We start from the raw sequence: 23,892 nt of genomic DNA on the forward strand, positions 1-23,892 counted from the left end.
TGTCGTGCGGTATGCAGTCGGCTGATCGGCGGCTGTCTTCGCATTATCACGGGAAGAAATGGTGTCCCGATAGTGTGCTAGATTTACAGCTGGTGAGCAAACACAGCTGTAAATCTAGCAATGTAAAAGTGCACTAGAACACCTACGAAAACAGACGGCTCTAAGTCTAATTGGCTGCTAATCTGCCTAGTCATCTTACATAATCTAGAAAACCAGAAAAACTTTATTCGGTGCCAAGATATGAATGTGGAGCTGAGCTACAGAGCGCCAACTTTTTCTTCGTACCAGTCAATGTGAATTTCTCCTATCAGCTGAGCGTCTGGCTTAAGTACTACAAATTACAAGACAACGACCGATTTTATTTTTACAATGTAAGTGATGTAACGAGGACTAATTTTCTTTTTGCAGTTTATTACGACGTTGTATCTACGCTAATGCGACATAATTCGAGCTGCAAGTGTTCCACAATATTTTCAAACTGCGAAACGGTTTCGCAGTTTTTGTATATATTAGTAGTGCTTCTGACTTGCGCTCAAATTCAAGATTTGGGCGGATAGCTCTACCGCGCACTACGCTCCGCTCTTCCGCAGCTGCAAAACGATCATTCCAATTTTTATGCTCGATTAAATTATCAAATCCACCGAGCGGAATGAACCGCGTTAACGCGGTAAACGTCCTGGGCAGCGATCAACAGATGCGCTACGGATGCGTCGTGGACGTGGCTGAGGATGGTCTCCTTGTCGATCTCGGTCCCAATCGGCGAAGGGAATATGCGCCATTTCACAGCGTCTTTCTGGAAGGCATGCGGATTGATCCACCGCAACTGGCCTACTGCCTTGCCAAACAATGGGGCCAAGTGGAGATTCTCGTGCCGGAGACGCCATCGGGTCCTTGGATTTGGGTCCCGGCGGAAATGCGCAGTATTGGCCGTGACTTCTCCATGGTACAGTATGGAGCGGCCCTTTTCCAGTGGCGAAGTCCGGACAGTGGCGTGCTGTGCACCGACATCGTCCCCATCCAACGCTTCCGCGTCGCTTCAGTGGCCGAGAAGGCCTTCAATCCTGCTCGGCCTTCAATCCTGCTGATAGCGACAATGTGGTCGGGCGGTTTACCTTTGTGGAGCTCAGTATGGACGTAAGCACGGAATTCCGTTCATTACCAACTGAAGAAGCCGGCGCACTAATTAAGCGATTGAATGGCTGTTGCCTGCGGTTTTACTGCGTGCCGGTTGTCGCGGTGAATGTAGTGGACGGCTCGCTAAGATTCATTTGCCAGATTATGCATAGGAAACGACTCCTTATTCCCGCAGACGCTTGGTCGGTAAGTGTCGCAGCGGATTTCCAACGCTGAATGTTCCGCTTAGTGTAGATTGTTTATTTGTCAGCTGGCCCTGGCTCGCTTCCAGGAGCGCGTGCTCCGCATCCTCCAGTCTCCTCCTGAAACTCCGGCAGCGGATAACGACATGACGTTAGTGCTACCGGTGGAATTGTGGCAGGAGGTCTTTTCTCATCTGCGCACTGAACATCAGACAAAACTGCGCGCTGTGTGCACAACGTGGAACCGGATCATGGATGCGTCAGCGCTGCGCTCCACGATCGTCGTTCGAACGAGGTGTGTCCGTGTCGATTACTACAGCTATGCCGGTTTCCTTGACCTGGCGACTGTGTACAAATGCCTACGCCCCGGCACCCACCGCGTCATCATCACGTGTCCCCAGTACGCGGAGTGGGACCATAAGTATGCAGCGATGGTGTTGAATATGATAAAATCAGTGTCTGATCATCAAGCCGGCATCCGACTCCATTCCGTCCTTCTGCACCGCGTCAGATTTGACTTGCTGATTAACTCGAGTTCCTTATCGACCTTCTCGACAATTGCGGAATGTGGCCTGCATCAGCCGGATCCTGTGAAGCCGAGTCCGGGATACGGTTATTATTGGCTGGAGGATTTAATTTCCTTGTGCTGTACTCTACCGTGCGACACTATCCAGATCGTGCCAACAGCGGTCCATACTTTGGCCTGCAACTTTGAAGTAACATGGAGCAGATACAAGTTTACAACACAGGTCGACATGCGCCCTACGCGACTGCCCCCTGGAGATGATTTCGGCTGCGCACTGTGGGACGCGTTGGAAGCGGGATTGCCGATGTTGGGTGAAGATGAGCCACACAAGCTGCTCGAGTGGATAGAAAAGGGCTGGAATTCGAAGCGAGACGTTTGCACGGTAGAATCCACGGTCTACAGCTTTCTAACGCTGCTCTAGCAATCTTTCAGTGTGGTATCCGTGCAAGGATTACGTTTTGTAGACGCTGTGCGCGCTATACTCCACGGATCCCCGTCCGCCGTCGCATATCCGCGAGAAGAAGTGGTGCGTGGACGGCCTGCAAGGTTTGGAGTGGGAGAAATTGTCGCCGATGGCCCAGCGCTTTCTCGTTGCGCTGCGAGCAAAAATGTACGCATAGAAATGATATCTTTTGCAAGCTGTGGTCAGCGCTGTGCGCTGAAAAATAGCAGCTTAGTTCGGTAATTTAGCGCGTTCGTCAATCCGTAATTATTCACTTTAACTCTGTTAATTCACTTTACTTCTACTGCTAATTTCTGGCTCGCCTCAGTACCGGCGCTTTCACGTGAGGTCGCAGCCACATAATAAATTTGAGGAAAAGTATTTTTGTCGGCCTAGTTTTCCGAGAGGACATAAATTGCCTCTATAAATTGTAACGGCTGTTTATTCTATGTAAAAATCTGTGTTATATGTAAAATGTTCTATGTGAAATTCTATGTACAATGATACATGAATACGTGAAACTATGTTCTATGTTAAATTTATATGTAAAAACTATGTACTAGATTTTTTTATGCAAAAGACGAGGAGTCACTCAGTGAACCCGATACATGGGTAGCCTTTCAAATGCCGTCAAAACATCTTTAAAAGCGTGTGTGCCAATCTAAAAGCGTGTACTGTGTACTGCATGCAATAATTTAATTTTGTGTTACCTACTCGTAGGTCGTTAAACAATGAAATATAAAGTTATTATTTTGAACTTTATAATAAGCAACCACAAAATACAAATTTCAAGACTTTCTAAATTCAGAAAACTTGTAATGCTAAAAAAACGCTGCGCACACATTTAAGTGCATTTTCCTAGTAGCTGTTTTATTACGGTTTATTGACTGTATTATGCAGTTATATCAGCACACGCTTTGGCAACTCGGTTCTTAGAGTACAGGCGATGGTAAAAATTGGATCAGAAAGTGTATATGCGCATTTTTCGTTTCCGCTGCGGGAATCATTGGACACGACGCGGCACACATTCCGTTGCATGGATACTGCCATAGGACCCCAGCTTGGCCGAGTCGGTCATGCAACCGCATCCGTTGCTGCGCCTGGTCGTACATCTTACTGCTCATCTGAAATCCACGTCGTTAATGCAGTTCTACGTTTTATAACATTTACACGGATGAATTTGGCCATTTTCAACCTGCGGATAAGCGGTACAATTTGCTTAACACTAACACATTAATGATTACGCTAAGCAAAACAGGTTAACCCATGATTTTACTGGTTGCACGAAACTCATTCCCAGAAGCTCCAGTGAATGCGGGAGGCTTACCAGTCATCCGAATCCGAGCCGCAGTAATCGTACTCCAAGCCGTACTCGTACTGAGGAAACAAGCGTTCCTCAATGATTTTGATGAAATACCGCGTGGTGCAGTCGCCCTCCATTTGCGAGAGGAAGCGTAACGTAATGCGCGACAGCGTATCGAATGGAATGTCCTCGGGTCCATCCAGACACCACTTTCGTCCTCGGTGCTGCGATGCCAGACGCGGATCAGCAGACTGAGTTGCGCACAACATCTGCGGAATAAAAACAGGGTGCACCGAAGTTAATGGCGGTGTAGAATAATCTTCGAATTCTTATTTAAGCGATGCTAAAGTGGATAATTAACCTTTTAACAGAACCGAAGACCCGGCAGATCGTACCATAAGAGTATGAAAATCAGCAAATTTCAAAAAGCGATAATACTAAATAGTTACATAAATAAACAGGGAATAATCTTACGTAAGAAATATGATTTGTTGCTTTACCCAGTATGTCCAGACTTTATCCAGTTTAAAAAAGGGCAGCCCATTACATGCATATCTTTTAAATGAATAAGAAATACTAAATGCAAATACTATTTAAATACTATGTTAAAAAATCAAAGTAAAAAAAAACATCACAAAGGAATTTCAGACCAGCAGAGAAAGGATAAGAACACTAAATTAATGATGCTAAAAAATATTAATACATTAATTTAAATTTCCATTTTAGTAATTGGAAATAAATTTAGATAAATAATAACATACAAAAATTACGAAAACTGGCCAGTCGATCAAAGCTTCAATGCCGTATTAGCTTAATATTTGTTTTCAAACCGTGCATTGTAAACACATGCACAGCTGCTGCAGGCACAAAAATTTAACAGAGAAGAGGTGGCTAGAGTTTTCGTTGTATATGGAGGAAGGAGTTTTTTAATCATATGTGATCAGTCAACAGCTCGTCTCACCTTGCGCATTTCGGTACCATATACTAGTTCACGGCCGGTTTCTGCTGCGACCAGCGTAAGCGCCCTCATCCATCTCGACATCCCACTCGACCGGTCGGTGCTCGGCATCGGCAGCGCCGTCTCCAGCGCATCCCACACGGCGCAGTCGAAATCCCTGGTCACTGTTATGCCAGCCGTATCGATATAGGTTTTGTGGTGCAAATAAATGGTTTCGTGGGGCGAATATATCGTCTTCTTGTCCAAAAACGTATAATGAAGATGGACGGAGCAGTTCACAAAGCGGAAAAAATCACACGGAACGCCGCGGCATGAGGCGATGAAGTAGTCCAGCCGGAAGTAGCATCGAGCGCCCTCCACGTACACCCAATTCACCGCTTTACTTCCAGATCCATGGAGCTCGCACGCGCGCGGCAAATAACCCGCTCCGATTCGCAGTCGGCAATGGAATCCCACCAGATAGAAGGTCTTCAGCCGAGCGCCGGTATGTTCCTGGCCGATGTAGCGGAGGACATCCAGCACCTTAAACACATCGTTGTCCTTCATCAAGTGGCATTTTTCATCCGCAACAACATCCTGTAAGGATGGACGGGCGGGGGGCTTTCGCACTCGGCGCCCATCACAGACAATCAGGCGATGTGTCGCTGGGCGGAGACATTTAAAAATGGGTGCCGTCATGTAGTAGACCAACCGGTCGGACTGGGTGGCCTCGAAATCGGCGCTGTTGACGATAACGTTTGCTGTCAGCGTCGGCGAATCCAAAATCAAGTTCCAAGCGGCGCAGACTAAGCGCAGCCTGTTCTGTGTGCACGTGCCGAGATGAGAAAACACTTCGCGCCACAGTTCCGTCGGTAGCGCTGGGAAGTCTACTTTGGCACCGCAGTCAGCCGGATGGCCAGTCATCTCGGCAATCATCCGTAGAACTGATGCAGAAAGTTCGTTTTGCAGTTTTTCTAAAGCCGAATCCTGGAAAAAAAAACGAACTTTTAATTCGGAGCAAAGGATGTAGAAATAATATATCTTACCACAAAGCGCCAGCCTTCGAGGTGGATGTACCACACGTATCCGGTGACGACCTCCACAAACGGCACCGGTCCGCTGCTTTTCAGACGCTTCAGGATTTCTTTCGCCGGCAGCGTGTAGTTCACCGGCACTTTGATAAAACGCTTGGTGAAAGTGTTCCTTTTGAATCTGTCGGGCCAGCTGGCCCCCGTTGGCGGGGTCCACGTTGTAGCAACAATCGAACGCGGTTCCGGCCAACGATGCTCCGCCCACCAGTGCCTCGGGACACTCCAGCGTATCCGTTCAACCGGGACCAGATCCGTACGCTCGCCTTCATCCCACCATTTCACAACGGCCACAATGTACGTGCTATGCTGTGTCCCGTCCGTCAGATTGATCATTTCAGCCGGGAACCAAGTCCACGCGTCGGAGGAACTATCTCGCTCTAACACTTCCACGGGAACGGGAGAACGGGCGCGAGTGTAGACGCTAGCGATACGTTCGCCGTCCACCGGTGGATCTGTGCGGCAGCGAAATACGCGGTGGAAAGGAACCAATTCGCGGCGTCGTTTGGGACACAGGAAGTCGATAATGAGTCCCCGGTTCGTCACGTCCACGACACGGCCATAACGGAACAGGCCGTCGTTAGCCACAACATCCACACGGTTGGTGGCGCTGATTCCGCTCCACATGGTCGGTATTCCGTTCAAAGAGGATGTTGTATTTATTTGAGACACTGTTACTCTGTGCGCTTAAATGACTTTAAATAATGATGAAAGTTCACCACACTACAGAGAGAACTCGTTTTGCGGGCACCAGCAGCGATTCCTGTCTGTCAATGCTGCTGAAGAATTTGTATGATATATTATTAGTCTTTCGGCGTTCCTTCCGTTTATCAAGCATTGTACAGCGATACGTGCGGAATTCAGTTCCGCATGATTACTCACCCATCTCGACCTGAATGCGCTCAGTTTGTAGACTGTACAGTAGTTGACTGTAGCAAAAAATCATACATCGGTTTAACGTTTATGCCAGCACACGTCTGGGTATTGTATGTACTATCATTCTATACTCTGTACATGCGTTTGCATCACGTGCTGGAGTTAGGAGTACTCTTATTCAACATGCGATGAAATCATCCGCGCCGGTTGAATTACTATTATCTACTTCCAGAGTACTGCGGCATCGTTCAGGTAAGAAATGCTGCTGCATGTTCTCTGTAACTGCTGGCAAACATGTCATCAGTCGTACAGCATGAAACATATGTATTAACGGTTTTAACAATTAATATTTGGTATGCTCGTAATGCATACAAGCATCCTTTTTCCGAACAGGGTGTTTGTATCATGTATGTATATACTGTTCTTGAGAAATATCCGTTTTCTATGATTTTACTGTATTTGGAAAATATTCCTCTACCTATTAAAAGTGCAGCAATCGAACAAGTTAAGTCACAATTACTCACACAGACGCGGCCACTACGTGCTTGTCAGGGTTAATTGCCAAGAACAACGCGATAATAACTACGCCATAGTTACTCATTATGAAATCATGATTACATCATATGATCATACGGATGATTATCGATCACACCCTAAGCGGTACCGATCCATATATAAAGAGCCTATCAAAAGCATTCTATTTATTCGAGTATTATCCAGCCTCGTGATCACTTCTAATAGTGTACTGTATTGTGCATTAATGGTCAATGGACATTTGCCAATAAAAGGTTATTACACACCTGGATGTTTGGCTCCTTATATTTAACATAGGAACTGGCCATCGATGACCTTTACATAGGTCTCATACGCACACACACACACAGTAGGTACACACACAGGTAAAAGAACTCAGTCACACACCATTGTTGTGACAGATACAGAAATGTGGTACTTCCTAATATGTACTGGGTTAAAAGAGCACAACCTGAATAAGCATAAATGCTAACAGGTAAGTAGATGGAGAACATTAACGAAAAAAAGCAGCTGCGTAAAACAGTCTTAAAAACGATAACGCTATAAGAACCGGTAAATAGTGAACACGGAGGCACAGTCTAACTCTCGGTATATGTAGTTGAAAACACACGACGGATTTTGTGCAATAATCCCACTTATGTCTTGGAGTTTCAGATAGCGTCCCGCCGTACCAGAGTATCAGGATCAAGTTATATTTTTGAGCCCTACACAAGTGCAATGAAAACCATGAAAACACTGAGTTCAATGGTCAAGTAAATCCGAATTGTTCGATCCCGAACTTATTCCAAATTCCAGATTACACTTATAAAACGGTTCTCTTTCGCAGTTCTAGTTTACACGTTTCCGAATAATAAACCACTGCATTGTGATCAGTGAAGTATCAGAATTAGTCCTCGCAATTGGCGCTTGAGAAATGAGATCGCTTCACCTCTTTTATTTGGTTACTGGCTTACTATTTGAGTTGGTCGCCACAAGATACACGATTATGAACAAAGCAATTGGCGGGTCGGCCAAGTTTACGTCTGCCTTTTCACTTTGCCGTTTTTAGCATTACCTTTACCTTTGCGTCCGCTAAAAATTGTCACAGGGAAGTCACTGGAATATTCCCATGCCAAAATCAGTGAATGTGAGCAAATAATAGGAGACGATCGTACAGAAATAATGTATAAAGCGTTAAACATTGACAGTGCTGCCGACTACACTGTCTGTGCGAGGCTGCAAGTACTTTGTACTACCGACATTGCTGCGAGGAATAATCTATACGATCCAGTCTATCGATTTTTCTGTTAGGTGATCGCTCAAAAACCGAGCATGCGCTGTAATGCTTCCAGTAGAGCTGCTATGAACTTAAACTTGGGCTCTTGCAGACAGAAATTTAAATCAGTTCTACAGATCCTAACACCTGGCAAACCGTCTGTTGCCTAAAAATTACGGTTTCAGTTCCAAATGAGCGAAATGGCGGTTCAGTCTGCTTTAAATACGTATTTTTCGACGGGAAGACGTCGTGGATGCTTCAACCTGGGCTATGCCGTGATGGTTAATCTGATATCCGATGAATTGTACCTGGGATTTCTTCAAGACACGGACGAAGAGCGGCTCTTCATAGATTTCGACTGTGCCGATATCGCCCCTTGTTGGGTGGCAGCTAAACAAGTATGGATGACTTCCAGTCACGCGTACGGTCACCTCAACACACTGGAAGAAATGCAGTACGAACCTCTGCATGTTGCACTACGAAACACTCCCACCGGTCCCTATGTTTACCGCCCCGGGAAACTTGCGCAGCAAAGCACGGAGGGAAATTTATTTCTGAGCTGTGTCGTTGTGGATAACCTGGATAACGGGGAAGACTTTTACGTTGTACATCCCTGGCAGATAGCCGATACGAACAGCATCCCGCGGTTTCCAACGGATGAATCAAACTATCAACCTCACCCGCGAAAAGTGGTGATCCCGGTAAGCACCATGGAACTGTTGGATATCGATGAGTATCGTGTTATACGGATGCTGGATATGGTGTTCCGCGGGGGAAGACGCGAGAGGTCCTATCAGGAGTATGCGGATCGGTTGTTTGTGCGAATAAATGCGAAGAGCTTATATTTTCTTATTGGGCATATACAGTGCTCGCACGTTAGTCCACTCTGTTGCCCGAATGAATGGGAATCGAACTGGTCTTGGAAGATTAATACGGCGGAGAGAATTGCTGTGGGTGTGGAATACTATTTATCTCAGTACTGTGGAAAACCCGAACGATGTCCTGGCGGCCGCGAGTGCTCGATATCAGGTAGGTTGAGGTCATCAGAACGAAGAGAATATTCATTATTTTGTGAACGAATACGTTTGTATCAAGCATACTTTTCGTTTGGTGCAGACTGTACAGAGGATCATGAATTGTTCGAGTATATGCCGCCTGAAATCATCTCGTTCGTTCTGGAATCTTTGGATATCCACTCTAAAGTCAGGGCGAAACGGTGAGCGCTTTACCTTCTTTATATGATTTGCCGCTACTATGCTGTGCAGTCTCTCAATATCGAAGTTTACATTTCAATAATAACTAATACTTAAATGTTAATACAACTGATACTTTATTACTTAAAAAATAAATTCTCACTACTATAACCGATACTGATTCGTAATTAAGGAAGTAGCAATTATATTAGGTAATACCATACCAAGTCGTTCCCTTACGATAATGCCTAAAAGAAAAGTACATGTAAAATCTAAATACAATAAGCACATTTAGTGTACAGAACATGCGCACTGTGGGATCTCTTGCTGCCGGATCCCGCTTTTAACGCGTGCATCATTCTGGACCTGGCTAATCTCAGCACGCAATGGCCGCTTTACCGAAAAACAGAGGGCTACCTGCTAGCGCGCTTACTGCACCACACCGTTAACCGCAACACTCACGCCTTAGTTCTCCACAATCTCTTTCACCGCAACACGGACAACGGCGCTCTCAATAACTATTATCTGTTGCTTATCGTGCAGCTGCTAAAAATCAAGTGCATACTCCCGTTGATCATGCTGATGAATCTGCGCGTGCGCGTTGGCAGACTATATCCAACCGACGAAGATAATCCAGATGATGAGAATTGGAGTGTCATGTATTTCCATGCGCTGGATTTGACGGATGTGTGCCAACGGTTGTTCATCAGAAACTACACGGTGGATTTTGACGCTTCTCCATACTCCGCCGACTTTCTGGGCTGTGCGTTTCAGCATCCAATGCCGGGATTTGTCGAATCTAGGGGATCTTTCTCTATGAGTATCAGGATCCCCGAGATGAGCTTGCCTTATGCCCGTGGCAAAGCGGAGAAAGCAGAATGCCTGCAACAGTTCAAATCGGCGTTAATGGCCCACTGTCCTCCGGTGGATCCGGCAGTAAGGAAGCGCGTCATGGATCTTCACGCCAATTGGGTGAAAATGGTGCCGTATCCGGGACCGCAGTGGCTGGAGCTTCGGCAACTGCTGAAATTGTGAGCTTGCTCATTAAGACAGGCGTTTCTCACATTTTCAGGGTTATTTGTATATTGTAGCTACGGAACGTATAAAAACCCTAAACGCCGGCGATTTTGGAGATTTTGGCGGAAATTGGACGTGAGGCATTTGGATGGAGATTTTCTGGGAAATCTCCAGCTAATTATCTTGGGGCGGGAGTACCCAGACGGCGCTGATCTGGCACCCATCCCCGCGCCTACTCCCATCGATTTCGTGTGTTATGACAAAGGGGGTTGCTACCACTGTGGTTGGACAGAATGCACCGATACTCGGATTTCTAGACAGGTTTTCTTTTCCGTGGATGAACAAGCCAACCAGTGTTCAACAAATTTATGTGTTCTTCACTGAATCTGCTTTCGAGTTACGAAACTCTTCGAATTTGGAATCTGACATATTGGTGTTTCGTGCTAGGGTTTCTTTTTGATGTTTCTTATTTTGTGTTGCATAATCGCATTATACTGATAATAGATTGCATAATTGTGGGATTTTTCTTACGTAAATAACTTAAAAATGGTTGAATTGATTGAAAAATTTTCAAGATTGCACCACAGAGTCTGGTGTACGGAAAAATGCAAGTAATCCAAAACGAGCAAACTGTCCGGAATTTGCCAAAATAAAACGCTGGAAGAAAAATAACTAACTGGCCTAAGCAAACTTTATTGTATGTCGCCCATTCATTTAACAATGTGTTGTTGAGTCCACTTACCTTTTCGTATACAGATAGTGAGCTACATATATGCTAATCCAGCCTAATCGGATACCACAGCATCATAGGCTGGTCCACATAAACATCTTTACGAGCCAAGAAGTACAGCGTGATTTAATTTCTTTCTCTTGATTTATTTGAAGTGCATTTAATTAGATTGATGTTAACAACGCTGGCGACTGCACGAGGAAAGCGTCTGTTTGGGGCGTGTGTACGTACGTGGACCTTCGGCTGGCATTGATTGGCTGCATCTTTCCATTTTGCGCGGATCCGAGTGAGGTCTGCCGCATTGATAACCGCGTATTAGGTAGGCCAAGTGAAAACGGGACAGTTTTCCATACGATATGTATAAACATTGTAATTGTCAAAATTAATGAAGCAGTGTACGCTGTGCAATACTGAAGATTTTCTATTTTTACGGCCAAATCACGCTGCTGCTGCTTCGACGTTGCTTCACTGCCATGCCTATAACGCATTTCGAGAATCCTAGCAGTTTCTCAACGTGCGAAGAACGTACACGAGGAAGTCGAAGTCTTGAGACTGACGGCACAGGATTCAACATGCACCGGAAGCAGAGCGTTCGTTGATTTCGCTGCGCAGACAGACAAACGACAGACAAAACGAAAAACGGCTTCTTTTTGGGCAGACCATTCTATTCCCAACTGCTTAGTAAAGACAGATAACGAACCCGGCCAATCCATTGGAGATCCTCTTGGGGTCACTTCTTGCAAGTTTTGGTGTTTTTATTAGACGTAGTTGTTTTGTATGGACATGATACACCTTAAATAGCTTACATTACTAGAAACCGTGATTATAATAATAATAATTGTCGTAAGAGGCATCGACAGATATACGTGCGCTCGAGTGGAAGACGGCGGTTGTTTGCCGCCATCTATGTTATTCGGTTTATAGCTAGATCAGCCGCTTAAAACAGGCGCTTCGAATTTGGAAACTACAAACAGCAGAATTCGTACTTACCAGCCATGCTAGCCAGTACAAGCCAATACCTGATTTGCGATAAGCAACCGGACTAGTACACATGCCCAGAAATCGCGAGCACAAGTCATAAAAAGTAATTAAAATCAATTAAGACTGTGCTTACTAGGAACAGTCATGGTCACAGAGAGACGGGCCCGACTACCAAAAGTGACAATCGGTAGGCCGCAAGTGCACATGCACATGCGAGAGGTAAAACGATGGATGAATCACAGGAGAAGGGAGAATTTGGTCTGCCCTGTGTCTGCCCGTGGCCGGTCCATCGCGCGTGCAGTTTTTCGCAAGGCGAAAGAGGCAAGCATTCCTTTCAAACGCATGACGCGGTGCCTCCGAGTCATGGTATCTGTAGCATGGGTACTAGCCGCTTGCTTATCGCAAATTCCAAAATGTTTTGTCTGTTACGTCGACCGTCCCACGTTCGGATGGTCTTAATGCTGTTATTGTTTTGTAATGTGATGTTTCTGAATGTAATGTTTAAAATCCTCGCTAATAACCAACTCAATAAAATTAAGAGACGCCGCGCGTCAGTGCAAACAAGGCAGTGTGCCCAGTGCAGTGCCAATAGCAGTTCACGGTTACTACTTACTAGTAATCGCTACTCAGATTATGGCCGTCAAAAGAAACGCCGGCCTCGTTTCTATAAAGTAGAGCAGCCGATTTATCAGCAGAGCTATCCGCACGGCTAGTGATTGGTTGACCTTTTGACCGGTCGCCATCTTGCTTTGTTCATTCCGCTGCACAGCATTCGCCGCGCTGCGGCTAAGCTCATTTGCGTTCTTTGTCGTTGGCTGCACTAAAAATTCGGAGTTGATTTATGATTTGGAATTGGTTCGCTAGTTATTTTATTCTTCCTTTTCGGAAACAGCTCTTGCGCTTTTTTATTCGTTATTATTGATTGGTTTGACTGCCCACTAATTTTCGCGCTACGCGAGTAAAGGCACAATTTTCCTAATTTTTTAAAATTTTGTATCTGAGCTGTCGTTTCAGGAGGAATAACTAGGCTTCCAACCATGCCCAAGAGGCAGTACGCCAACAGCGTGGACATCCTGGGTGACGACGGGATGATGCGGCGTGGACGCGTGGTGGACTTGGCGTACCACGGACTCTTCATCGATCTCCTCTGTCCCGACCGACACCGGGAATTCGTCCCATTCGACAGACTCTTCCCGCCTTACAAGAAGGTAAACGGTAATCGGCCTCGTACTGTTTATAAAGAGTTTTCCACTGTAACCGTTGAAGCTCTCGTTCCAGAATCGCCGATGGGTCCGTGGATCTGGCTCCCGGGTGAGGCGGTAATTTTCGGATCCGGCGTGCCGCCGGACGAGCAGACAATCGGCCCCGTGGTCCATGTTCGCCGTACGACAAACGGAACTTCGCGCACCGAGGTCGTTCCCAGTAATCGAATTCGTAGGGAAGGTTCGCGCGAACCGATCCGTCCCGGGACTTTCGTTAAGGATAGCGTGCAGTTGGATGGTCAGTTTCGCTCAATGTCCGCGGAGAATGCCGAGACACTCATTCAGCGACTGAATTATGAAGTAAATCACGGGCACTTTGGTTTCACTATTAACGTGGTGAGTTTCGTTGACGCTCGGTTAGAGTTCATCCCGTGGCGGGATTTCACCCGCCCACCAGACTGGCATTATCGACCTGCTGATCGCGTTTGGGCTCGATCAATTGTACTGCGCGCATTCTGGAACGTCGTTGCGGAATTGTATGGCGAGCTCAGCAGAAAATCCAACGTTTCACGCGACGATCAAGCAAATAACCCACAGACGGAATCGCTTCCGTTGGAATTGTTGGTAGAGGTATTTTTTACTTGGAAACCGCAAAGCAGACCGAGTTACGCAGCGTCTGCGCAGCGTGGAACTCGATGATGAACGCGCCAACGCTGCTTGCTTGCATCATGATCATAGATGGCTATGATTATCGGTGGGATCGCGGATTCTCCGGCTTGGCGACGGTATTCAAACGCTTGTATCCTGGCACGCAGCACGTGATACTGGTGAACGATAGGAGCTTGACCAACCAGCGCATTACGGGCATGATGCGGTTGTGCAAGATGATCGGCTATGTCGCTCAGCAGCGACCCGGAATCCGCCTGCGAAACGTGGTGCTCCGCGGTTTCCAGTTCAGTGTGCAAGTGGACTGGTCCGCCAACGTGTCCGGATGTCCAGTACATCCGCCGGATCCTCCCGGGTTCCCGCGGAATGGAATGCATCTGTATCGGCTGCAGGATTTGATTGCAGCGTGCAGTCGTCTCCCGTGTAATACCATTCTCATGTCAAACTGTATGGTTCGTTTGGTCTGCTGTAATTATGTTTCAGAATTGCGGCGCCGGCAGCTGACAGCCCGGATTCCGCAACTGCCCATACGTGGGGAATTCGGCTGCTTTGTGTGGGACGCGTTGGAGGCGGCGGTGCCGATGGTGAGCGAATGGAAGCTGCAAGAGCTCTCGCGCTGGATGAAAGGCATTACGGATGGACGCAAGAAATCGTTATGCGCCATGCTGTATGCCACACAATCCTGTGATCCGCGTCCGTCCTCGCATTATAACGGCAAGAAGTGGATGGTGGATGACCTGCAAGATTTACAGGTAGAGTATCTGTCGCCTGTCTGCCGGTATTTCCTTTTGCAGCTGCAGAAGACGTTTTGATAGACTGATGATTTCGAAGCCAGCTGTGGATGACAGCTTGATAATGGTGCTTCAGGTATTTTATGGTTGATAGCTGATGCGCTTTCTCATTTTTTTCATGCAGTAATACCAAAATTGGACATCGGTCTGTTATTCGCCTGTTTTTGCTGGACAATATTTTAGGATCGTTTTTGCTGATTGTAACATCTTTCGTATGGAACTTCACGCTAAGTGGGTGAAAATGGTGCCAGATCCGGGACTGAAGTGGCAGGAGCATCGATAGCTGCTGAAATTGTAAGCTTCTGAATAGTTTTCATAGTGAAAACTTCGCTCGTGAATTTCTAAGCGTTAACTTAAGAAAGTGTACCGGGTGCAATGTAAAAGCTAAAACTTTTAGCTTTTACATAGCTGCTGATCGCACAATCTTTTAGCCTAGAAGAGTTTGCGATCCGCAGCTATTCTTCCAGCGCGCCACCTGGAAGAGGTGTAGGTGACCCAAATTTGAAACCGCATAATTTAAGTGGCTGAAATAAGAGAAATATCGAACTACTGAATGGTTAGATGCAACTGGTGTCTTACAAGGTTATTTGTATGCTGCAGCTACGGAACATACGAAGCCCTAAACGTAGACGATTCTGGCGATTTTGGCGGAAACAAGACGTGAGGCACTTGGATGGAGTTGTCCCGGGGAATCTGCAGCTGACCATCCTGGTGCGGGATTATCCAGACGACGCTGAACTGGCGCCCATCCGCGCGCCCACTCCAATCGATTTCGTGTGTTATGACAAGGGGCTGCTACCACTGTGGTTGGTCCGAATGCGCCGATACTCGGATTTCTAAGCTGTCTTTCTTTTCCTCGGATTGCTGACAAGTCAACAAGTGTACAAGTATACAAGTACAGCAACTTTATGTGTTCTTGGTTGATTTTTTGCTTCCGAGTTAAAAAACTCTTTGGATTTACTCTTTTAATTTCGAATCTGACCTATTGGTGTTTCATACTGGGGTGTCTTTTGATGTTTCTCATTTTAGGTTGTATAATCACGTAATACATTGCATAACTGTGGAATTTTATAACGAAAATAGCTTGAAAATGGGTGAATTGATTCTGAAATTTTCAAGTACCCCAAGAAGAGCAAACTGTCCGGAATTTACGAAAAATAAGCAGCTGGATAATCGGATACGACAGTATCATATACCGGCCCACCTAAACATCTTTACGAGTCAAGAAGTACAGGTTGATTTAATTTGTTTCTCTTGATTTGGCTAATGTGCACTTAATTAGATGATGGCTAACAACGCCGGCAACGACTGCACGTGGTTAAAGCTTTTGTTTGGTGCGCTTGTATGAGTTGTATGTACATGCGTGGACAGTCGCATGCCACTGATTGGCTGTCTCTTTCCATTGGGCGGATTAGAGTTAGTTTTGCCGGATAGATAACCGCGTATTCTTTAGGCCGAGTGAAAATTGGACAGTTCTACCATACGATCTGTATAAACATTTTAATTGTCAAAATTAATGAAGCAGTGTGCGCTGGGCAATACTAACGAGTTTCTATTAATACAGCCAAAACACGCTGCTGCTGTTCGCCGTTGTTTTCCTGTGCTTGGTTCACGTTTTCCCCATATATATTTACGACCGGCTGCGTTGTGTTTTAATTTTTGTACTCGTAAATCTAGAACTATTCTACTGTTATTTGGAATTTAGATCTGCATTGCAGTATTAACAGGCAGACCTTCGTGCCAAGACATCACCAGCATGATCAGCAGACTGCAACATCCTAACAGCGTGGAGTTCTGGGCGACGACGGGATAGTGCGGCGCGGACTCGTGGTAGACGTGGCCGACCACGGATTATTCGTCGATCTGCTCTGTCCTAATCGGCGCCGTGAGTACACTCCCTTCGAACGGCTCTTCCCGGCCCAGACCAACTCTTTGGAGCTTTTCGACACGCGTTACGAAGAGTTTTCCACTACTCCCGTGGAAGTCCTCGTGCCGGAGACAGCGCAGGGTCCCTGGGTGTGGCTCGCGGGTGAGGTACCGGCAGTTCCGTTCGTTGTACCGACAGACAAATATGTTTGCCAGGGATTTTCGTGAATTAAAATCCGCACCCATGCACATGCTGTTGTTCGCCTTACAGTTTTCATTAGTCGGCAATAGTTTATTAGTCATCCAATTACAATGCCTGCGAAAGTTAACATTGCGTAGAATTTTCTGATAAAGCTTCAATGTACCCAGTTCTTAGCTGAGACTATGCCTCGCATCGTTGCAATATCGATTTAATGATTCGACGGTAAACCTGCAGCCTGATGCAGTATTTGCCAATACACGCCTCGCTGGTTCGAAGTGTCTCTGCATCGCAGCTGCGGAAGACTCTAAAGTAGCGTACGAGTTCAGTGCTCGTACTCCGCTGGCGCATCGTGGATAGATTGTTACCGATATCCGTACAAGTACCGTAACTCTACCACTGTTGCCGCTGCTGGTATACTACGTGATAAAAGTCGGTGTTGTGATCAGTTGCACCCGGTGAACGCTTATACACTGTATTACATTCTAATTAGCGTTCCCGTAATAAGCACAGGAGAGAGTATCAAACGACCGGCGATGCTGCATAGCTTGAAGCAGCCACAAAGCGATTGATCCGGACTCCGGAGTGAGTAACGCCTTTTGTAAAATTCGAAAATGGCAATCGATTGCCCCAGTTCAGCTATACATGCTACTGGAGATATCACGCGGCTGAATAAAACGATCACAGAAACACTCAACGGTAAAGCATTTGACGTGACTCTCGTGAGCCATCAAATGCACTCCGAAATTATCGATCGACTGGCCCGCACGACTTTCATCGATTAAAACTGTGGTACTTAGTAGCAGTTGCATTCGGCGTTGCTTTCGGCGTTGCTTCCAAGTGTCAACTCATCGGCCGCGGTTAGGATCCCGTCGCGCTTTCGATATGCTTGTGCCTTCATTATTGCCGTTTCCCCCTTCATTATTGCCGTTTTCTCCATTGCGTGCTGTGCATCTCAGCCGACAATTATTGTGACAATAATTGATCTTTAACTGGAAGCAATGATGATCGGCTGCAATTCACAGCATCGGTCACGGTATCGGCGAATACCGTCCAGCATTACGCTCGCAGCGACTGCCACAGCGCCACGACTGGTGCGCCTTCTCTAGATACAGATTTTCGGGTAGCTAGCAATTATCTTTCGACTACCTACTCGATGCGTCGCCTGGAGTTCTGCATCAGCTACAAGCCTTACATGCCGCCAGAAGAAGGACAGCAAGGAAACAGCTGTCCGTCTTCAGCTAACATGTCAGTATTGTGGGTACACTAAGGTTTCCAAACATCTGGCTATATAGTTCGGCAACCCTTCTACATCTAAACCGGTCCAAGCGAGTAATGACAATCGTTATTGTGGCGTAGTGCAGTGGCACTGATGTCACGATAATGTTGTGTCCGCTGTGACCTCTATGCGGTGTGTTGTCCAGCACGGCAACTGCGGTTGCAGTGTGCCATTGTTGTCCTGATGACAACGATCAGTTGGTTGTTTGCGCCCTCAGTGGCGGTTCATAATATATGAAAGTTAAGTTTACTTTTTTTTGCACTTTATTTCCATGGCTCGATGACAATATCTAGGTCTATTTACGATTAAACGAAAAAGTTTACTCAGCAAATGTTAAATTGGCGCAATCTCAGTATCCCTGTACAGTTGTTTCCCTGTTCATCCCGGCGCCGGCAGCACGGCGCCGTGTGCATCTTGCCTTTCGTGCGTTACAGCTCAATATCACTCGCATTCGTGTTCTTACTGATTAATGCTGTTGCGTTGTTGAAATTACCACCCACCCGCCCTACAGGGCAAACGCTGACTGTTACTTTCTCTGACATGTTGCCGCAAGTTGTACGTATTCTGCTATGCGTATTGCACAGGTCTTTATAAATAAAAGGGGGGCGAAGGGACCGGGCACAGGCACCGGGCACAGGTCATGCCGGCACTTCTTCAAACCTCAGTTACCGCACGGGAAGTCTGCAATCTCACAGCCTACCGGGTTCCAGGATACGGAATTCGCATACAATTTAAATACGTATTGTGCCGCCACCTCAAGTCGTGACAGTTATTGACAACGGTTAATGCTGTTTTAAGAAGATTAATTTTCCCAGCTCCAGTAACTGACTCGGAACGCTCTCTCGCTTTCCTTTTCAATCTCCGGTGATGAAGTTGCCGCAAAGTGTACCGGCCACACCACGAACGAAGCGCCAAAACTGAGAGCTGAAATCAGAAATCTAGTAGCTAATTCCATGGAGTTACTGAAATTATGATTTCAGTAATTCCATGCAGTTCTCAGCTCTTCATTTGTAAACTTTTTAGCGGTGCAAAGCGTCTGTGTGATAGCGTTATGAGTGAAACAACTTAACCTTTTTTATTTAAACTTTGATACAGTTAAAGACTTAATACCTTGTCGCACGTCTCGCACCTTTCTCTGAAATTTTTTTCTTTATTTGATGGAAATGCGTCGTTCGGCCTCTTTTCGGCAATTTCAGAGGGACAACTGAAGAGAAATTAAGCAGATGCGACTACAGAAAGGAAGGAACTACTCTTCGACGGAATTTTAGTGATTTGCAATTATTATCGACAATTATTTTCAGCCGGGTGTCTCTATGCCGTTATTGCAGACTTCAGGAGAAATCGTTATCGAGATTTGAATAATTTTAGCATTGACAATGTATCAGAGAACAATAAGACACAACAGTTAGAGCGCTCGATAATCGGAATTCACGTTCAATGCTAATCAGTAATCGGCAACTACATGGCAAATGAAAGGATCATTAACGTAAAAAACTGAACGCTACGAAAGGTATTACAATCTACAAAAAGGTTGCTAAAATATTGTCCAGAACACAACAGAAAAAAAACGAGAGCGAAGTCATAAGTTGCGTGAAGAAAAAAGAAAGCGCAACTCTCAACCCCAAAATCCCAGGGCGTCATTTAACAATCTGTCATCCACGAGCCATGGCTCCAAAATCGTCAGTCCTTCAACACCTCTTCTGAACCTGCAAGAGAAAATACCGGCAGATACGCGACAGAGTCTCTACCTGTAATTCATGCAGCTCATCCACCACCCACTTCTTTCCATGGTAATGCGCCGACGGACGCGGATCAGAGGATTGTGTGCCATACAGCATCGCACATAACTTTTCCTTGTGTCCATTCGTAGTGCCTTTCATCCAGCGGGACAGCTCTTGCAGGAACCATTCGCTCGCTACCGGTGCCGCCGTCTCCAACGCGTCCCATACAACGCAGCCAAAATCCTGACGTACTGGCAATAGCGGAACCTTGGCTGTGAGCTGCACACGCCTATTTTCAAAAACATAATTACAGCAGACCAAACGAAGCTCGCAGTTTGACAAGAAAATGGTGTTACACGGGAGACGACTACATGCGGTGATGAAATCCTGCAGACGATACAGAGGCGTTCCATTTCGCGGGAACTCGGAAGGAAGAGGCGGATGCACCAGACATGCGGATACGTTGGCCGACCAATCCACTTGCAGGTTGAACTGGAAACCGCGGAGCACCACGTTTCGCAGGCGGATTCCGGGTCGCTGCTGAGCGACATAGCCGATCATCTTGCACAGCCGCATCATGCCTGTAATGCGCTGGTCAGTGGTCACGCTTTTCTCGTGTACCAGTATCACGTGCTGCGCGCCAGGATGCAAGCGTTTGAACACGGTTGCCATGTCCACGAACCCTCGCCCCCATAAGTACTCAGCGACATCTCTGATCATGATACAAGCACACAGCGTCGGCGCGTCCATTATCGAGTTCCACGCTGCACAGACCCTGCGCAGCTCGGTCTGCTTCGCGGTTTCCAAGTACGAAAACACTTCCACCAGCAAATCCAACGGAAGCGATTCTATCTTTACGTTGTTTGTAGGATCCTCGCTTGGAACTTTCGATTTTCTGCTGCGCTCGCCATGAAGTTCCGCATCGACGGTCCAGAAAGCGCGCAACACATCTGACCGAGCCGAATCCCGATCCGCAGGTCCATAATGCCAGTCCGGCGGGCCGGAAAAATCCCGCCACGGAATGAAATCCAACCGGGCGTCAACGAAACTCACCACATTAATCGTAGAACGAAAGAGACGGTTGTTCACTTCAAAATTCACTCGCTGAATGAGCGTCTCGGCATTCTCCGCTGACATGGAGCGAAATTGATCGTCCAGCTGCACGCTGTCCTTAACAAACATCCCGGGACGAATCGGTTCGCGCGATCCTTTCCGGCGGATTCGATTCCCGGGGACGATCTCGGTGCACGGCGTTCCGCTGGGCGAACGGCGAACATGGACCACGGGGCCGATACTCTGCTCGTCCCGCGGCACACCGGTTCCAAAAACCACCGCTTCACACGGGAGCCAGATCCACGGACCCATCGGTGATTCTGGAACGAGGGCTTCAAAGGTTACAGTGGAAAGCTCGTTATAAACAGTGCGAGGCCGATTACCGTTTCCCTTCTTGTATGGTTTGTAAGGCGGGAAGAGCCTGTCGAATGGGACGAATTCTCGGTGTCGAGTGGGACAGAGGAAATCGACGAAGAGCCCGTCGAACGCCAGGTCCACCACGCGTCCGCGCCGCATCATCCCATCGTCACCCAGGACGTCCACACTGTTGCCGTAATGCAGTCTCTTGGACATGGTTGAGAAGATCAGGAGTTCAAGTTTCCCGCCTGAAACAACAGTTCAGATGTGGAGTTCAGTAGACGTAGCCGAGTTGAGTGCTTAACTCGCGTAACGGAAGGTTAGTGGGCAATAAAACCGATCAAGGATAATTCATAAAATGGAGATAATATACTTCTGGAAAGGAAAATAATTAGCGAAGAAATTCCAAACCCTAAATCGATTCCTAATTTTCCATGCAGCAAACGATAAATAAAGCAAGTGAGCACAGCCGCTGCCGCGGCGCCAGCAGTCAGTGGAATGAATAGAGCAAGATGGCGTCCGGTTTAAAGGTCAACCAATCACTGGCCGTGTGGTCCGGTGTGGATGGCTCTGTGGATAAATCGGCAGCTTTGTCGAAAGGAGGCCGGCGCTTCTCTAAGCGGCTAAATGACGGCCTTAACCTAATTTAGCGATGAATTGTTTTACTTCTTCTAGTAAGTATTTGCACTGCACTGGCCACATTGGCTTTAAACCAAACAGAAAATCGTGTGTTGAACTGTCTATAATATGTCTCGTTTTCTGTGTTGTAACAAGCAATTGGGAAAAGGACGATTTAATCAAAAAGAGCCCATTCGCTTTGTGTGTCTGTGCAACGAAAATCTAGATACGCTGTGCTTTCGGAGAGTGTTACTGCTATGCCATACTCAAAAACTCCATATTCCTCGTGTGCTTCCGTGACTTTCATAACGTTTTCCTCCGGAAAACTGTTGAAAATAACGTCGGTGATGGCGCTGGTAGATGGTTGAAATTGATGCCGAAAACACAGTACAGTGTACACAGCATTACTGTGTAATCGAAAGGCGAAAGGGTACAAGAAGTTCTAAATTATGGACTAAAATTAGATTAATTTATAATATGCAAAGTCAGCGGTGACCAGATACACGATAATCAGTTGCCAGGATTTTCAAAATTCCTTATGTTCATGGCTCTCAGGGATGTCAGGACGAGGTTCTCGTATAGCAACAGGTTAGGCAGCGTTCTAGCGCTGTGTGTGTTTTGGCATTGTACGGAAGAACATTTTCAGGCGTGCTGTTTTTTTGACAAGTCCTAGAGTCCCATTCACAGCTGATATTAGCATATACACTCGATACTGATTATTCGTATTAGTGATCTATCGCAGTTTCTGTTGATTTTGTGGTTTCTCTTGCCTATATCCGCGTGTATCTGCTGCTGAACCGTTCGTTGGCGCACATTTCGGTTGTCCAATTGCTGCACTTTCTCGTGTCTTTTTTTACGAGTACAGCACGTTTCCCGTTTATTTGTAAACAATTGTAGAAAATCATTGAACAACAGTATACAGATTCAGGTCAGACAGCATTCCTATCACAACTCAAACGTTAACGAACGTACAGCGCTTCAGTGAAGAACTCCCATGCGGCTGCTTTAGTGGGTCTCTAGTCCTTATTCTTGCCCAAGTGCTTCTGCACCACGCCCTTGACAACATTGGCCGCCGCGCCCACCTTCGCGCCATCGCCGGCACTGACACCGGGCGCCAGCGCTCCGATCACGGCTCCCACTACTCCGCCCTTTCCGGCATCGGTCAGAACATTGCGACGACTTCTCTCCAAGGAATACGCATCTACACGACACAGCACAAGGGTTAAACTAAATAATCGCAATACAACTATATTCAAATACACTTACTGGCTGACACGACGAGGAAGACGAGGAAAAAACATGCTACGCGTGCCGACATTTTACAGACTGTTCAGGATTTTGCACGAGTAAAAAGTAAAGAAAAATTAATGTGTAATAATTATGATTAAGTAAAAAGCAGTTAGCTTCGCTTTTATACGCGCGTGTGATTGTTAAGCGGCAAAGAAATTTAGCCCCAAGCTGCATGATAGTGCGCAAGGTGTTATTCCGCTTAGTTTTTCGGTGTTGACGGAAATGTCCCATATAGTGAGTACGGTACTTAATTTAATCGGTTCTTTTGCAGCGACTGGTTTTGTCGAGCAGTTTAATTCGCCATGCGTTATGAGCATGCACCGTGGTTGCTGTGGCTGAATCACGTAGCGCCCGCGGCGCGGTAACAGCTCACTTTCTGCGGTTGTTTCCAGCGCAGCGGCGTTTAATTAAATCGCATATAAAATTAATTAAGAATATTGTATCGTGAAACTGGAAAACACCGCAAGAGGCTAATCTTCTCTGGCTGGCACCTAGAGAAAAAAATTGTGAATATTTATGAAGGGATGGTTGGGTGTTTCGGTCCTGCAAACCGAGCGAATATTATGATACAGTTTCACTGCGATATTTTTTATATGTGAATGTACTGTATTACCGAATAAGGTAATAATCGTCTGGAGAAACCCTGGGCGAA

At 46.5% G+C, this 23,892-nt stretch overlaps 2 protein-coding genes and 1 long non-coding RNA gene across 3 annotated transcripts; 1 reads left to right on the top strand and 2 right to left on the bottom strand.

Moving 5' to 3' along the window:
• Positions 1 to 3,121: 3,121 nt before the first annotated feature.
• Positions 3,122 to 6,371, bottom strand: LOC129589517 (uncharacterized). The gene is made up of 4 exons (XM_055484310.1): positions 5,571 to 6,371; positions 4,549 to 5,511; positions 3,612 to 3,856; positions 3,122 to 3,408 (listed from the first exon to the last, which is right to left on the bottom strand). Coding segments are annotated over exons 1-4 (1,878 nt in total). The 5' UTR covers positions 6,240 to 6,371; the 3' UTR covers positions 3,122 to 3,407.
• A 2,003-nt stretch (positions 6,372 to 8,374) lies between these two features.
• On the top strand, positions 8,375 to 10,922 carry LOC129589521 (uncharacterized). The gene is made up of 4 exons (XM_055484315.1): positions 8,375 to 9,306; positions 9,394 to 9,493; positions 9,773 to 10,501; positions 10,562 to 10,922. The coding sequence occupies exons 1-4, from the start codon at positions 8,469 to 8,471 to the stop codon at positions 10,869 to 10,871; spliced, it is 1,977 nt and encodes a 658-aa protein (XP_055340290.1). The 5' UTR covers positions 8,375 to 8,468; the 3' UTR covers positions 10,872 to 10,922.
• An 8,695-nt stretch (positions 10,923 to 19,617) lies between these two features.
• LOC129589535 (uncharacterized) lies at positions 19,618 to 20,334 on the bottom strand. Its single transcript, XR_008690617.1, has 3 exons — positions 20,279 to 20,334; positions 19,981 to 20,211; positions 19,618 to 19,907 (listed from the first exon to the last, which is right to left on the bottom strand). It is a non-coding gene; the product is annotated as an uncharacterized LOC129589535 (long non-coding RNA).
• Positions 20,335 to 23,892: the final 3,558 nt, after the last annotated feature.

This window comes from Paramacrobiotus metropolitanus, unplaced genomic scaffold (genome assembly GCF_019649055.1).
Source record: "Paramacrobiotus metropolitanus isolate TYO unplaced genomic scaffold, Prichtersi_v1.0 Parri_scaffold0000035, whole genome shotgun sequence".
Lineage (NCBI taxonomy): Eukaryota > Metazoa > Tardigrada > Eutardigrada > Parachela > Macrobiotidae > Paramacrobiotus > Paramacrobiotus metropolitanus.